Below are 17,500 nucleotides of genomic sequence, written 5' to 3'. Positions count from 1 at the left end.
CCCGCACACTGACTCTGTACCCCCGCACACTGACTCTGTACCCCCGCACACTGACTCTGTACCCCCGCACACTGACTCTGTACCCCCGCACACTGACTCTGTACCCCCGCACACTGACTCTGTACCCCCGCACATTGACCTGTACCCCCGCACATTGACCTGTACCCCCGCACATTGACCTGTACCCTCGCACATTGACTCTGTACCCTCGCACATTGACCTGTACCCCCGCACATTGACCTGTACCCCCGCACATTGACTCTGTACCCCCGCACATTGACCTGTACCCCCGCACATTGACCTGTACATTGACCTGTACCCTCGCACATTGACTCTGTACCCTCGCACATTGACCTGTACCCCCGCACATTGACTCTGTACCCTCGCACATTGACCTGTACCCCCGCACATTGACCTGTACCCCCGCACACTGACTCTGTACCCCCGCACACTGACTCTGTACCCCCGCACACTGACTCTGTACCCCCGCACACTGACTCTGTACCCCCGCACATTGACCTGTACCCCCGCACATTGACTCTGTACCCCCGCACATTGACTGTGTACCCCCGCACATTGACTCTGTACCCCCGCACATTGACCTGTACCCCCGCACACTGACTGTGTACCCCCGCACACTGACTCTGTACCCCCGCACATTGACCTGTACCCCCGCACACTGACTCTGTACCCCCGCACATTGACTCTGTACCCCCGCACATTGACCTGTACCCCCGCACATTGACTCTGTACCCCCGCACATTGACTGTGTACCCCCGCACACTGACTCTGTACCCCCGCACATTGACCTGTACCCCCGCACACTGACTCTGTACCCCCGCACATTGACCTGTACCCCCGCACATTGACCTGTACCCCCGCACATTGACTCTGTACCCCCCCACACTGACTCTGTACCCCCGCACATTGACCTGTACCCCCGCACATTGACCTGTACCCCCGCACATTGACCTGTACCCCCGCACATTGACCTGTACCCCCGCACATTGACCTGTACCCCCGCACATTGACCTGTACCCCCCCACACTGACTCTGTACCCCCGCACATTGACCTGTACCCCCGCACATTGACCTGTACCCCCGCACATTGACCTGTACCCCCGCACATTGACCTGTACCCCCGCACATTGACCTGTACCCCCGCACATTGACCTGTACCCCCGCACATTGACCTGTACCCCCGCACATTGACTCTGTACCCCCACACATTGACCTGTACCCCCGCACATTGACCTGTACCCCCCCACATTGACTGTGTACCAGTACCCCCTGTATATAGCATCGCTATTGTTATTTTACTGCTGCTCTTTGATGTTCTTAAAACTGCATTTTTGGTTAAGGGCTTGTAAGTAAGCATTTCACTGTAACGTCTACACCTGTTGTATTCAGCATATATGACAAATACCATTTTGATTTGATTTGATTTAACACAGGCACTACACATAAAAAACTAGTGTGACAGGCAATTAGACTTTAGTGTCAGAGCAGCAGAAAGTGTGGGTTAAACATCCACCTGTGGGTTGCCCTGTATCAGCTGAATTACCACAGTGTGTGTGTGTGTGTGTGTGTGTGTGTGTGTGTGTGTGAAAGAGAGAGGGAAAGAGATAGAGGTGTAATTTAAATTGAGAGAGAGAGAGATAGAGGTGTACTTTAAACAGAGAGAGAGAGATAGAGGTGTACTTTAAACAGAGAGAGATTGTAAAAAGTTGTGTTTTGCAAGGGAGACAGAGAGAGAGAGACAGAGGGAGCGAGAGACAGAGGGAGCGAGAGACAGAGGGAGCGAGAGAGAGAGAGACACAGAGAGAGAGAGAGAGAGAGACACAGAGAGACCGAGAGAGAGAGCTAGAGAGACCGAGAGAGAGAGCGAGAGAGAGAGCGAGAGAGACAGAGAGAGAGGGGGAGGGAGAGAGACAGAGAGAGGGAGAGAGAGGGTGAGAGAGAGAGAGAGGGAGAGAGAGGGTGAGAGAGAGAGAGAGGGAGAGATATAGAGAAAGACAGAGAGACAGAGAGACAGAGAGAGCAAGGGAAAGGGAAAGGGGGAAGGGCAGAATAAACTCACTCAGGTTGTGGTTGTCTTTCTTCTGTCTCTCCTTGGCCATCGCACGGGCTTCTGCATCTTGACAAAAACAACAAGCAATGAACTAACACTGTCCTCACACAACTCATCAACACTAACTACTATCAGCTGCCAAAAAAAACCTAGAGACGGTATGTACGTCCCTATGAGACGGTATGTACGTCCCTATGAGACGGTATGTACGTCCCTATGAGACGGTATGTACGTCCCTATGAGACGGTATGTACGTCCCTATGAGACGGTATGTACGTCCCTCAGAGACGGTATGTACGTCCCTATGAGACGGTATGTACGTCCCTATGAGACGGTATGTACGTCCCTCAGAGACGGTATGTACGTCCCTATGAGACGGTGTGTACGTCCCTATGAGACGGTATGTACGTCCCTATGAGACGGTATGTACGTCCCTATGAGACGGTATGTACGTCCCTATGAGACGGTATGTACGTCCCTATGAGACGGTATGTCCTGAGAAACATTCCTAAAGGAAACCTGAGCTGATTGATGTAACTCACAGGCTGGCCTTCACAATAACTGTCAATGAGGAACTACATTGCTTCAATTATTAATTGAATTCCATCACAGTAGAAATTACGTTCAATGAACCGGTCGTTTTGAGAAAAATCGACCCTGCAGAGGAGGCTGGTGGGAGGAGCTGTAAAAGGACGGGCCTATTATAATGGCATGGAGTAAAACATGTGGTTTCCATGTGTTTGATACCGTTCCATTCATTCCATTCCAGCCATTACAATGAGCCTGTCCTCCTATAGCTCCTTCCACCAGCCTCCTCTTATATCCTGGTTTACTCAGCATCTGATTGAGACCTCGGAAACCAGGCGGGAAAACTGGTAGGAAACCATTTTGGCTTGCAGGTCTATCTCTGATTGGTTGCTATTTCTCTGAGAGCTGTGTGTTTGCTGTGTGACTAAGCTTGTCTATGATTGGTTGCCATGGCTGTGCCTGCGGCTGTGATTGGTCCTACCCGTCAGCTCTCGTTTGATGGCCAGGTTGGCAGGGCAGGAGTTGCTGGTCATGGCAATGGATTGACCGGTCATCCCAGGGCCTGTGTACACGTCCAGGTGACTGCTGGACAGAGGGAGCTGAGGAGGGAACACACATCAGAATGAGCATCGCGTAACCTACATTCACTCAAAAATATCAATAACACAGAGGATTGGTCATTCGGGTCACTCTCTTTGTGAGATTAGAATCCATGAGAAAGAAGAGATTGAAGGGTTAAACAGGGGTTATTGCATGCATCCTTCAGATGAAGTATCTTCACTTAATCTCATACAAGTGACTGGTCACTTACTCTCCTATCAAGTTCAATGAAGAATGGGTTCCAACAACGACACCAAGCACATTGTAATGGCAGATCTCCTCTTCGTCTGAAGAGGAGTAAGGATCGGACCAAGATGCAGCGTGGGAAGTGTTCATGACGATATTTTAATAAAGACAAAATGAACACTCAAACAAAAACAATAAACGATAACATGTAATCTACAAAAACCGAAACAGTACCATGTGGCGACTAACACACCCACGGAAACAAACACCCACAAACCAACAGTGAAACCCAGGCTACCTAAGTATGATTCTCAATCAGACAACTAACGACACCTGCCTCTGATTGAGAACCATACTAGGCCGAAACAGAAACTAAACATAGAAAAACCAACATAGACTGCCCACCCCAACTTACGCCCTGACCATACTAAATAAATACAAAACAAAGGAAATAAAGGTCAGAACGTGACACACATCCTTTAGATGAGGAAATGATAGTTAAATAAACTATTCTTACAAGCCACTCTATTTTCAGGGCAGTTTAGAGCCCACGTTAAGCCCTTGCGGTTGTTTGATAGCCTGATACACAACAAAATTCAGGAAACCATGCACGAAACACAACCTAGGAATACATTTTTATTTCATAAACACTGTTTCCTGAGATCACCCTCAATTAATTGATTGAGAAAGAGAGAGACAGAGAGAGACAGAGAGAGTGAGACTGAGAGTAACATATTTCCCTCAGATTACACAGACCCACAAAGAACATGAAAACAAATACAATTTGAATAATCTCCCATATCTATTGGGTGAAATACCATCACAGCAGCAATATTTGTGAACGGTTGCCACAAGAAAATGGCAACCAGTGAAGAACAAACACCATTGTAAATACAACCCATATTTATGTTGATTTATTTTCCATTTTGTGCTTTAAGTATTTGCACATCATTGCAACACTGTATACAGCCATAACATGTGCTTTAAGTATTTCCACATCATTACAACACTGTATACAGCCATAACATGTGCTTTAAGTATTTCCACATCATTACAACACTGTATACAGCCATAACATGTGCTTTAAGTATTTCCACATCATTACAACACTGTATACAGCCATAACATGTGCTCTAAGTATTTCCACATCATTACAACACTGTATACAGACATAACATGTGCTTTAAGTATTTCCACATCATTACAACACTGTATACAGCCATAACATGTGCTTTAAGTATTTCCACATCATTACAACACTGTATACAGCCATAACATGTGCTTTAAGTATTTCCACATCATTACAACACTGTATACAGACATAACATGTGCTTTAAGTATTTCCACATCATTACAACACTGTATACAGCCATAACATGTGCTTTAAGTATTTCTACATTGTTACAACACTGTATACAGACATAACATGTGCTTTAAGTATTTCCACATCATTACAACACTGTATACAGACATAACATGTGCTTTAAGTATTTCCACATCATTACAACACTGTATACAGCCATAACATGTGCTTTAAGTATTTCCACATCATTACAACACTGTATACAGCCATAACATGTGCTTTAAGTATTTCCACATCATTACAACACTGTATACAGCCATAACATGTGCTTTAAGTATTTCCACATCATTACAACACTGTATACAGACATAACATGTGCTTTAAGTATTTCCACATCATTACAACACTGTATACAGACATAACATGTGCTTTAAGTATTTCCACATCATTACAACACTGTATACAGCCATAACATGTGCTTTAAGTATTTCCACATCATTACAACACTGTATACAGCCATAACATGACATTTGAAATGTCTCTATTCCTTTGGAACTGGAGTGTAATGTTTGCTGTTGATTTTTGATTGTTTATTTCACTGTTGTTTATTATCCATTTCTCTTGCTTTTGCAATGTTAACATCTGTTTCCCAGGCCAATAAAGCCCCTTGACAGAGGGAGACAATTCGAAGACAGAATGGTGAAGTCAGTGTCTCCTGGGAGTTGTATGGCATCATATTGTGCGTAACCCTGGTTAGTCCTCTGAGCCTGAGGGAACTTAATAAACACACAGTGTGTTACATGTTTAGTGGCTGTAAAGAGCAGATAGCAGAAGATAACAGGCCAATATCACACCTGGAAACTACTGCCTCTAACTGCCTCTGCTCTGACAGACACACATTTATTGACTATCGGTCCATCTCTCTTCTTATCTCTATAGCTTTATTCTCTGACCATATCTCTAACCCAGCCTCTGTTTGGAAGACTAGCGGTCTCCTCTGTAGAGGTTGTGTAGAGGTTGTTTAGCTGTTACGTAGCAGGCTCTATGGGCTACTACTAGTCAAGCACCCTGATAAGGGATTTGATGATGAATCTTCCAGTAATAAAGAAACACTTTGAATTTCACACAAGAGGATGTGGCTGAAGATCTCCTTTGCAATACTAATGAGGCTTGACGGATAACAGGTAGATAGATCCCTTATGACTGAGACGACTGACGAGCAGCCAGGTCTCACTCACACAGTTAAACCACAGGTTCAAAACAGACCGCTGTGGACGGAGACCTCTGGTCACTCATGAAGCAAACAGATCTACAGTACACTGATCAAAAGGAAATGGCATCTTCAGTAGGGTCTTCCTCTCCTTTATTTTAAATCTGGGACATGAAGTTAAGAGTTAGGTGTAACCCTCTCCTCTCCTTGTCCCTTCCTCTCCCCTCTCTGTGACTGTCTCCCATCCTACACACAATCAGCATGACCCAATACCGTCCATTTTAAACAAACTCTCACTCTCGCAGGTCAGTCATGCCTGGTATTCTCTCAGTGGCGTTCCCAAGCTTTCCTTAAACTCCCAGATTCCACAGATTCCAGGGAGTTTACCATGATAATCCTGCTCACAGATTAGCAGAGGAAATTCATTCATTAAGGGGAAAACTCAGTGTTTAAGGAAAGTTAACGAGGAAAGAACCTCCAAAAGCAGAGAGAAGATTTGTAAGGTAACTAACATTAGTCCTGAGGGATATCATTCTAAACGTCTCAGCAGAGCACAGGGACCTTGACAGAGACTGAGAGAACAGCATAACTGTTTAGAGGTCTGCATATTAAGTCTACGGAACAAAAAAAAACAAGCACATATTTTTCAGCTGATTTGCTGCACATCTGGTGCAAACTTGTAGCAATGCGATGGGAATACCTGATCTCCCTCACCATCAATACTCCATACAGAGGGCTGAATCTATGCATAGAGACACTTAATACCACTGTCCCAGCATGCAAATCACACTGCTCAGTTTAGCTCCTGGAGAAGCAATCAATTGCCAAACAGCTAAATCTAATCAATGACTATGATATTGAATATTATGTAATCACACACACCCAACACAACACTCAGTGATCAAGAGCCAAGAACACCAAGAGATAAACCCAGCGAATGCCCTTCTATTCCACACACCCACCAACACGGGATAGAGCAGGGAGACAGGGGAGAAGCCAGCAGTGACCTTTACGCTGTCATGCCAGACAGTTAATGTCCCATGCAGTTCTCTCTAATGGCCGAGCGTGTCCCTCACTGGAAGTTTGCCCACAGCGATAGAGCTCAGCTCAACCGCTCCCATATCAAAGTGCTGCTTCCTTCCAGCCTCCAGCCTGCAGCACCAGTCCCAGGGGCCTGAGGACTAGACTCATCCCCTAATCAGAGACTCGAGGCTGGGAGTTAGAGATGACCCGCCCTGCCCCAGCCCCAGCCAATCCAGAGAGGGGTCATGAGGGAGGGGGGCATAACTCTCCTAACTCTAATGCCTCACTACTGACCAAGCTGGGTGAACAAATACACATATATACATATTTCCCAACCACACACACAAATGCACGCACACACACAGACACACACACAAACCAGAGCGCAGACCTCTTACCAGTTGGATCTGTTCCCCATCTATCACCTCCACGATGGCATACGTCTTATTCATCTCCTTCATCCTTTCTTCCTTCTCTGGGTCCGTGCACTCTCCCTCTTACTCTCTCACACTGACTCACTGACTCGCTCCAGCCCTCCTCAGAGACTAACCAATCTCACCAAATCCCTCTCTCTTCTACACAATGAACTTTCCCCTAACTGGACTTTCAGCCTGTTTTTCCCACATCCCCCATTCCCCTCCTCCTCCACCTCTCCTTCCCTCTTCCTCCCTTTCCAAATGCCTTGTAAACAAGTTGTACTCTAACTAGCGGTGGTTTAATTGTTAATTCGGAGCCATTCCTTTTAAACACAGAGCTCTGTGCTTCTGCTCGAAGAAAGACGCTCTCAGACCACAGACTTTTTTAGGGCTAGGAATGCCCCTCTTCCTCTCTCTTTCAAAACTGCAGCACTTCACATCAATCATTTAAAATCAAGTCCTTTAAAACAACTGAAGGGTTCCCCTGGGGTGGGAAGGCAGCAGCACCAGACAGCTAATTGAAGCCAATATTGATCAGCAGTTATTCATTAAACTCTGAGTAACAAAAAACCACAGGCCCACTGCCCCCCCACCAACATCAAATATCGGCCATTTTGACATTTGGGAAGCTAAATGCAACAGCAATGACAACAACAGTAGTTCTCAAATAGGACACAAACATACAAAAGAGTCTGTAGCTTAAGATGGAGGGATTCTGATAGACGGAACAACGAGTCTCTTTCTCCCTCAGAGCCCAGTCACAGCCTTAGTACTGAAGAGTCTGCATAATCACCCCATTAACTCACACAGGGAGGGGTGGACTGAGACCAAAATAGAACAGAGAGGGGTAAGACAGGGGTGAGAGAGGTAGATAGGGACAGAGAGGGGTGAGAGAGGTAGATAGGGACAGAGAGGGGTGAGAGAGGGGTGAAAGAGGTTGATAGGGACAGAGGGGTGAGAGAGGGGTGAGAGAGGTAGATAGGGACAGAGAGGGGTGAGCGAGGGGTGAGAGAGGTAGATAGGGACAGAGAGGGGTGAGAGAGGGGTGAAATAGGTAGATAGGGACAGAGAGGGGTGAGAGAGGGGTGAAAGAGGTAGATAGGGACAGAGAGGGGTGAGAGAGGGGTGAGAGAGGTAGATAGGGACAGAGAAGGGTGAGCGAGGGGTGAGAGTTAGATAGGGACAGAGAGGGGTGAGAGAGGGGTGAGAGAGGTAGATAGGGACAGAGGGGGGTGAGAGAGGTAGATAGGGACAGAGGGGTGAGCGAGGGGTGAGAGAGGTAGATAGGGACAGAGAGGGGTGAGCGAGGGGTGAGAAAGGACACGGGAGAGGCAGGAAGTGGTGAGAAATGGGTAGAGGAACGTCAATAAGAGTACGCAAAGGGCAGAGAGGGAACAAACCTAAAATAGCCCACTGGAAGACTGATCATAAACTATACTGAACAAAAATATAAACGCAGCATGTAAAGTGTTTGTCCCATGAGCTGAAATAAAACATCCCTGTTAGTGAGCAGTTATCCTTTACCAAGAGAATCCATCTACCCTGATAGGTGTGGCATATTAAGAAGCTGATTAAGGGCCTCCCGGGTGGCGCAGTGATCTAATGCGCTGCGCCACCAGAGACTCTGGGTTCGCGCCCAGGCTCTGACACAGCCAGCCGCGACCGGGAGGTCAGTGGGGCGACACACAATCGTCCGGCAGGGATATCCTTGTCTCATCGCGCACCAGCAACTCCTGTGGCGGGCCTGGCGCAGTGCGCGCTAACCAAGGTCGCCAGGTGTACAGTGTTTCCTCCGACACATTGGTGCGGCTGGCTTCCAGGTTGGATGCGCGCTGTGTTAAGAAGCAGTGCGGCATGGTTGGGTTGTGTTTCGGAGGACACATGGCTTTCGACCTTCGTCTCTCCCGAGCCCGTACGGGAGTTGTAGCGATGAGACAAGATAGTAACTACTAACAATTGGACACCACGGAAAAGGGGGTAAAAATCACAACAAAAAAGACACAAAAAAGAAGCTGATTAAACTGCATGATGACTTGTACTGGGGAAAATAAAAGGTCACTCTAAAATGTACAGTTTTGTCACACACCACAATGCCATTGATGTCTTAAGTTTTGAGAGAGTGTGCAGTTGACATGCTGACTGCAGGAATGTCCACCAGAGCTGTTGCCAGAAAATGTCATGTTCATTTCTCTACCAAAAGCGTTCTCCAATGTCATTTTAGGGAATTTGGCGGTACGTCCAAACGGCCTCACAACCGCAGATCACGTGTAACCATGGTAGCCCAGGACCTCCACTTCTGGTTTCTTCACCTGTGGGATCGTCTGAGACCAGCCACCCGGACAGCTGATGAAATTAAGGAGTATTTCTGTCTGTAATAAAGCCCTTTTGTGGGGAATAACTCATTCTGATTGGTAGGGCCTGGCTGCCAAGTGGGTGGGTCTATGCCCTCCCCTCCCTGCACACCTGACCAGTCATGTGAAATCCACAGATTAGGGCCTAATTTATTCATTTCAATTGACTGATTTCCTTATATGAGCTGTAACTCAAATCGTTGAAATGGTTGCATGTTGCGTTTATATTTTTCTTCAGTATATTAGTCGAATCTATTCATCTCAACACACATCCACCTAACCCACCCAACCCACATAACCCACCCAACCCACCCACCTAACCCACCCAACCCACCCAACCCACCTAACCCACCCAACCCACCTAACCCACCTAACCCACCCAACCCACCTATCCCACCCAACCCACCTAACCCACCCAACCCACCTAACCCACCCAACCCAACCCACCTAACCCACATAATCCCTTGAATAGTCATTTCAACCCAGTTCAGAAGTGTTCAAACCTTGACAATCCCACCCAGGTTGACTGTATGGTGTAATACTTACTGTGTTGGACATCTGAACAGGGTCAATGTACTGCTGGATGTCATCATAGCTCGACTGCATGCTGATGATGTCATCGATGACCTCATCCATCTGTGCCAAGAACAAGGAGGGGAAAACTGTTTAAAGAGTTATACATTCAAGTACACTAAGATCAGTGATGCCAAATCATATACAGACAGACCAAGGCAGCCATGTTGTGCAAACTGAGTATATCAACTTCATTATCATGCCAGACGTTTCTTGCAGATGTGCTACACACTGGTGGTGAATGAAGTACCCTATATAATATGCAATGCATTAACACTGAAGTGTGAGCCAGCTCTCTGGAAAAAGGTTGTTAAAATGAATTACGTGAAAAGTTATCATTAACTTTTTATTGACCATCTCTTGCACCTTGTACAGTAAGCTTCTTTAATGCACAGTATGCACCTTGTACAGTAAGCTTCTTTAATGCACAGTATGCACCTTGTACAGTAAGCTTCTTTAATGCACAGTATGCACCTTGTACAGTAAGCTTCTTTAATGCACAGTATGCACCTTGTACCGAAAGCTTCTTTAATGCACAGTATGCACCTTGTACAGTAAGCTTCTTTAATGCACAGTATGCACCTTGTACTGAAAGCTTCTTTAATGCACAGTATGCACCTTGTACCGAAAGCTTCTTCAATGCACAGTATGCACCTTGTACAGTAAGCTTCTTCAATGCACAGTATGCACCTTGTACAGTAAGCTTCTTCGATGCACAGTATGCACTTTGTACAGTAAGCTTCTTTAATGCACAGTATGCACCTTGTACAGTAAGCTTCTTTAATGCACAGTATGCACCTTGTACAGTAAGCTTCTTTAATGCACAGTATGCACCTTGTACAGTAAGCTTCTTTAATGCACAGTATGCACCTTGGCTGGACTGCAACATACGGAATGCTAGTTGACTAACTGTTCTGTTAACTGACTTGAGGCTGAGGCTAGTTGAGGTTAACTAACTGTTCTGTTAACTGACTTGAGGCTGAGGCTAGTTGAGGTTAACTAACTGTTCTGTTGTTGGTCCGTTGTAGTTGAGTGATGCACTTCTGACCTCTACAGTTGCTGGTCTGCTCAGGTCTGTAGAAGATGCTGGTGAAGTTAAGTTATATGTGTTGCTACGCCAGTGTGTGTGTGTGTGGACCAAAGTCTGTGGGGTTCAAAGGGCGTTACAGTGTGTGTTATCCCCCTGTCATGCGTTAAGCTGTAATTACTTTAGCGAGGCCATAATGGAGCATTTAAAGTGCAATGATAATCAGAGCTAGTTAGCCTCAGTTAGCTAACACAGTGACCTTTGGGTGCACACTGCTGTACAACACTTTTATAGAGCTGGCCCTGGGTCTGTGGATGCCACCGAGATAAATAGCTGGTCTTTGCGCGCACACACACACACACACACACACACACACACACACGATGGTAGGTTGCAATCCATCACAATAAGGTGCAATGCTGTCATAATGATGCCTTTATAAACTGTGAATATAATATAATGTAATCCCTAAATCCTCTCTTTATACAGCCTGGTAATCAAGTTGTATAGGAGATATTGCAGGGTTATATGTTCAATCCCACACGTTCTAGGCTTTTTGGACCAAGGGAATGTGTCCATGATTTATGTCTTGTTGAGGTCAGGTCAGCCCCCTCAGAAATACAGTGAATTACAGAACATCACTTTCTCACAGATTATCACAGCTGAGACGGGCTTTTATGTTTGTCTAGACATGAGCTTTAGTACAACGGTGTGTGCAAACATGTGTGTTTGTGTTGAGTGTGAGAGAGTATATCTGTGTTGTGATTGTGTGCATAAGTCGTTTGCATCTGTGTGTTCATGAACTGTATGCATTCCTGAAGTCTCCAACCCAGTAGCCCTCCAGAATCATTGGAGATCCCTGTGTGTATTTGCTGTGTGTGAGTGTGTGTATTTGCTGTGTATGAGTGTGTGTATTTGCTGTGTGTGAGTGTGTGTATTTGCTGTGTGTGAGTGTGTGTATTTGCTGTGTGTGAGTGTGTGTATTTGCTGTGTGCGAGTGTGTGTATTTGCTGTGTGCGAGTGTGTGTATTTGCTGTGTGCGAGTGTGTGTATTTGCTGTGTGTGAGTGTGTGTATTTGCTGTGTGTGAGTGTGTGTATTTGCTGTGTGAGAGTGTGAGGGTGTGTATGGATTGTATGTGTGCAAGTGTGTGTGTAAGTACCTCGTGTACCTCGTTCTCGTGGCTGGAGCCGATGTTGAGCATGGCCATGGGGCTGTTAGGGGCGCTGTTTCCTGTGATGAGCTGCTCTGTACGGAGCCGGGGGGAGTGGAGAGGAGGGGGGGCCGAGGAAGAGGCCCCCGGGGGGGCCAGAGTGGGGGGAGGGGATGGTTGGACCACCCCTGTTACTGCATGTACTGTCTGCACAGAGAGGAGAGAGAGAGAGTGTGTTGAAGAAAGAGATGGAGGGAGAGAGACCAAGACAGATGGAGACAGAGAGAAAGAGGCAGACTGTGAGGTACCTGCTTGGTGGCGTAGGTGGTGGAGAGGTACTCCTTCACCTGTTGTCTCTGGGACTGGCGAATGTGGTAGTCTGTAGGGTTCTCCAGGTGAGTCTGCACCTGAACACACGCAAGTAACACACCACACCAAGAGTTAAACACAGTTGACATCATAATCAGACAAACTGCTCATCATATCAGACATACATTACTGAATTCTCTCTGAACTATGTCAACAGCTTCATTTACCATTGCGTGCTGGTTGTCCATTGCCCATTAGTATGAGCCACAATAGTTTGTTGTCCATTAGTATGAGCCACAATAGTTTGTTGTCCATTAGTATGAGCCACAATAGTTTGTTGTCCATTAGTATGAGCCACAATAGTTTGTTGTCCATTAGTATGAGCCACAATAGTTTGTTGTCCATTGGTATGAGCCACAATACCACAACAGTTTGTTGTGTATGGAACCTCAACATTGTTTCTGTAACCCTACAGTAGAGCCGTAGTAAAGCCTGTAGTCCCCAGGCCTGACCAGGGAGTAACAGGGGGTAGTAATAGGGGGTAGTAATAGAGGGTAGTTATAGGGGGTAGTAATAGAGGGTAGTTATAGGGGGTAGTAATAGAGGGTAGTAATAGGGGGTAGTAATAGAGGGTAGTAATAGGGGGTAGTAATATAGGGTAGTAATAGGGGGTAGTAATAGGGGGTAGTAATAGGGGGTAGTAATAGAGGGTAGTAATAGGGGGTAGTAATAGGGGGTAGTAATAGGGGGTAGTAATAGGGGGTAGTAATAGGGGGTAGTAATGGGGGGTAGTAATAGGGGGTAGTAATAGAGGGTAGTAATAGAGTAGAGTATGGTAGAGTAGAATGGGGTAGAATAGAATATGGTAGAGTAGAGTGTGGTAGAGTATAGTATAATAGAGCAGAGTGTGGTAGAGTATAGTATAATAGAGTAGAGTAGAATAGAGTAGAGTATAATAGGGTAGAGTAGAATAGGGTAGAGTAGAATAGAGTAAAGTAGGGTAGAGTAGAATAGAGTAGGGTAGAGTAGAGTAGGATAGAGTAAAGTAGGGTAGAGTAGAATAGAGTAGGATAGAGTAGAATAGGGTAGAGTAGAATAGAGTAAAGTAGGGTAGAATAGAATAGAGTAGGGTGGAGTAGAATAGGGTAGAGCAGAGTAAAATAGGGTAGAGTAGAATAGAGTAGGGTGGAGTAGAATAGGGTAGAATAGGGTAGAGTAGAATAGAGTATGGTAGAGTAAATTATAGTATGGTAGAGTAGAATAGAGTATGGTAGAATGGGGTAGAGTAGAATTGGGTAGAGTAGAATAGGGTAGAGTAGAATAGAGTAAAGTAGGGTAGAATAGAATAGAGTAGGGTAGAGTAGAATAGGGTAGAATAGGGTAGAGTAGAATAGGGTAGAGTAGAGTAAAGTAGGGTAGAGTAGAATAGAGTAGGGTAGAGTAGAATGGGGTAGAGTAGAATAGAGTAGAGTAGAATAGTGTAAAGTAGGGTAGAGTAGAATAGAGTAGGATAGAGTAGAATAGGGTTGATTAAAGTAGGAGAGAGTAAAGTAGGGAAGAATAGAATAGAGTAGGGTAGAATAGGGTAGAGTAGAATAGGGTAGATTAGAGTAGAAGAGAGTAAAGTAGGGTAGAATAGAATAGAGTAGGGTAGAGTAGAATAGGGTAGAGTAGAATAAAGTAGGGTAGAGTAGAATAGAGTAGGGTAGAGTAGAATAGGGTAGAGTAGAATAAAGTAGGGTAGAGTAGAATAGAGTAGGGTAGAGTAGAATAGGGTAGAGTAGAATAGGGTAGAGTAGAATAGGGTAGAGTAGAGTAGGGTAGAGTAGAATAGAGTATGGTAGAGTAAAGTATAGTATGGTAGAGTAGAATAGAGTATGGTTGAATAGGGTAGAGTAGAATAGGGTAGAGTAGAATAGGGTAGAATAGGGTACAGCAGAATAGGGTAGAGTAGAATAGAGTAGGGTAGAGTAGAATAGGGTAGAATAGGGTAGAGTAGAATAGGGTAGAGTAGAGTAAAGTAGGGTAGAGTAGAATAGAGTAGGGTAGAGTAGAATGGGGTAGAGTAGAATAGTGTAAAGTAGGGTAGAGTAGAATAGAGTAGGATAGAGTAGAATAAGGTTGATTAAAGTAGGAGAGAGTAAAGTAGGGAAGAATAGAATAGAGTAGGGTAGAGTAGAATAGGGTAGAGTAGAATAGGGTAGAGTAGAGTAAAGTAGGGTAGAGTAGAATAGAGTAGGGTAGAGTAGAATAGGGTAGAGTACAATAGGGTAGAATAGGGTAGAGTAGGGTAGAGTAGAGTAGGGTAGAGTAGAATAGAGTATGGTAGAGTAAAGTATAGTATGGTAGAGTAGAATAGAGCATGGTTGAATAGGGTAGAGTAGAATAGGGTAGAGTAGAATAGAGTATGGTAGAATCGGGTAGAGTAGAATAGAGTATGGTAGAATAGGGTAGAGTAGAATAGGGTAGAGTAGAATATGGTAGAGTAGAATAGAGTATGGTAGAGTAGGGTAGAGTAGAATAGAGTATGGTAGAATAGGGTAGAGTAGAATAGGGTAGGGTATAGTAGAATAGAGTATGGTAGAGCAGAATAGGGTAGAATAGAATATTGTAGAGTAGGGTAGAATATGGTAGAGTAGAATAGGCTAGAGTAGAGTCGAATAAGGTAGGGTAGAATAGAGTAGGGTAGAGTAGAATAGGGTAGAGTTTAGTAGAATAGAGCATGGTAGAGTATGGTAGAGTAGAATAGAATAGGGCAGAGTAGAACAGGGTAGAGTAGAATAAGGTAGGGTAGAATAGTGTAGGGTAAAGTAGAATAGGGTAGAGTTTAGTAGAATAGAGCATGGTAGAGTATGGCAGAGTATGGTAGAATCGAATAGGGCAGAGTAGAATAGGGTAGAGTAGAAAAGAGTATGGTAGGGTAGAGTAGAATAGAGTATGGTATAGTAGAATAGGGTAGAGTAGAATAGAGTATGGTAGAGTATGGTAGAATATGTAGAGTAGACTAGGGTAGAGTAGAACAGAGTATGGTAGGGTAGAATAGGGTAGAGTAGAATAGGGTAGAGTAGAACAGAGTATGGTAGAGTAGAGTAGAATAGGGTAGGGTAGAGTAGAATAGGGTCGAGTAGAATAGAGTATGGTAGAGTAGGGTAGAATATGTAGAGTAGACTAGGGTAGAGTAGAACAGAGTATGGTAGGGTAGAATATGGGTAGAGTAGAATAGGGTAGAGTAGGGTAGGGTAGAGTAGGGTAGGGTAGAGTAGAACAGAGTATGGTAGAGTAGAATAGGGTAGGGTCGAGTAGAATAGGGTAGTGTAGACTAGAATAGGGTAGAGTAGAGTAGAATAGGGTAGAGTAGAATAGAGTAGGACAGGTTAGAGTAGAGTAGAATAGGGCAGGTTAGAGTAGAGTAAGGTAGAGTACAGTATGGTACACACTTACTGTGTGTGTGCATGCCCGTGAGTAAGTGTGGGTCTGTTTATTTACAGTAGAAAAACTGTCAGTGACACATTGCTATGGGCCCACAGGGACAAAACAGTAACAGCAGTCAGATCTATTTGTCATAACTCATGTCTCTGTCAGAACAAATAAACTTCACATGCACTAAGTGAAAGGAATGACAGGAAGACTGATATAGGTTTTCGACCAACAGTTGTCAACAGTACAGAGGTGAAGATATAGAGCAGAGACTTCCTCACTACTTGGAGGAAGTTAACTTCTACATGTATGTATAATTCTAATTCACCCACCGTCGCCTCCCCTGAAAATTACACACACACACAGTATGAACCCACAACACAGAGAAGAAACAGAGATACTGACAAATGACAAAGAGACTGAGAGAAAGACAGAATGTACTCTCCTCACACACACTGATACGAACATTCACTGTCATCTGTGGAATCAGACAAAATGTCAGATAACCTTTATCTCCTGCTGTCAGTACAGTATCTTACTTCTGTCGGTCACACACCACACACACACACACACACACACACACACACACACACACACACACACACACACACACACACACACACACACACACACACACACACACACACACACACACACACACACACACACACACACACACACACACACACACACACACACACACACACAGTGCCATGTCATGATGAAGACTGATTCTCTGTCACCCTACCTTGTTGCTGTTCCATCGCATTTTATTCTCAGTCTCTTTATCTCTGTATTTCTTTCCCTCTCCGTTTCCTTCTCAGTCTCTTTATCTCTGTATTTCTTTCCCTCTCCGTTTCCTTCTCAGTCTCTTTATCTCTGTATTTCTTTCCCTCTCCGTTTCCTTCTCAGTCTCTTTATCTCTGTATTTCTTTCCCTCTCCGTTTCCTTCTCAGTCTCTTTATCTCTGTATTTCTTTCCCTCTCCGTTTCCTTCTCAGTCTCTTTATCTCTGTATTTCTTTCCCTCTCCGTTTCATTCTCGGTCTCTTTATCTCTGTATTTCTTTCCCTCTCCGTTTCCTTCTCGGTCTTTGCTGTTTCCACTTTCTAGTCCAGTCCACCTAGCAGAAGTGATCCAGCCCTGACCACCTCCACTGCACCCAGGAGGAGCTCAGTGAGGCTGGCTGACCCTCAGCAACACGTGAGTGGATTACCCCTTCTCCTAAATCCCCCTCTCTTTCTCTGCCTGAATCTCTACCCTTTCTCTATCATCTCCAGTATGTTTTCTCTTTTTCACCTACAGTGCCTTCAGAAAGTATTCACACCCCTTGACT

At 45.0% G+C, this 17,500-nt stretch overlaps 1 protein-coding gene across 41 annotated transcripts in view; it reads right to left on the bottom strand.

The window, feature by feature from the left end:
• Window positions 1-17,500, bottom strand: part of LOC110516128 (transcription factor EB) — a 76,444-nt gene that overhangs the window by 5,169 nt on the left and 53,775 nt on the right. For 9 of the 41 annotated variants that reach the window (XM_090205778.1, XM_090205777.1, XM_090205782.1 and 6 more), the window contains 5 exons: window positions 12,749-12,847; window positions 12,450-12,647; window positions 10,235-10,324; window positions 3,081-3,198; window positions 2,081-2,131 (listed from right to left, as the gene is read on the bottom strand). In XM_090205778.1, the coding sequence (XP_090061904.1) occupies window positions 2,081-2,131; window positions 3,081-3,198; window positions 10,235-10,324; window positions 12,450-12,647; window positions 12,749-12,847 (556 nt within the window). Of the gene's footprint in view, window positions 1-2,080; window positions 2,138-3,080; window positions 3,199-5,313; window positions 5,465-7,319; window positions 7,708-10,234; window positions 10,325-12,449; window positions 12,648-12,748; window positions 12,848-17,500 lie in introns of those variants that run through there. The other 32 variants (XM_090205788.1, XM_090205791.1, XM_090205787.1 and 29 more) reach the window with 9 other exon arrangements.

The sequence above is a fragment of the Oncorhynchus mykiss genome, chromosome 17 (genome assembly GCF_057628025.1).
Source record: "Oncorhynchus mykiss isolate SJ-2025 chromosome 17, ASM5762802v1, whole genome shotgun sequence".
Lineage (NCBI taxonomy): Eukaryota > Metazoa > Chordata > Actinopteri > Salmoniformes > Salmonidae > Oncorhynchus > Oncorhynchus mykiss.
Note: the sequence above shows the minus strand (reverse complement) of the source record. Positions and strands in the feature narration are given on the sequence as shown.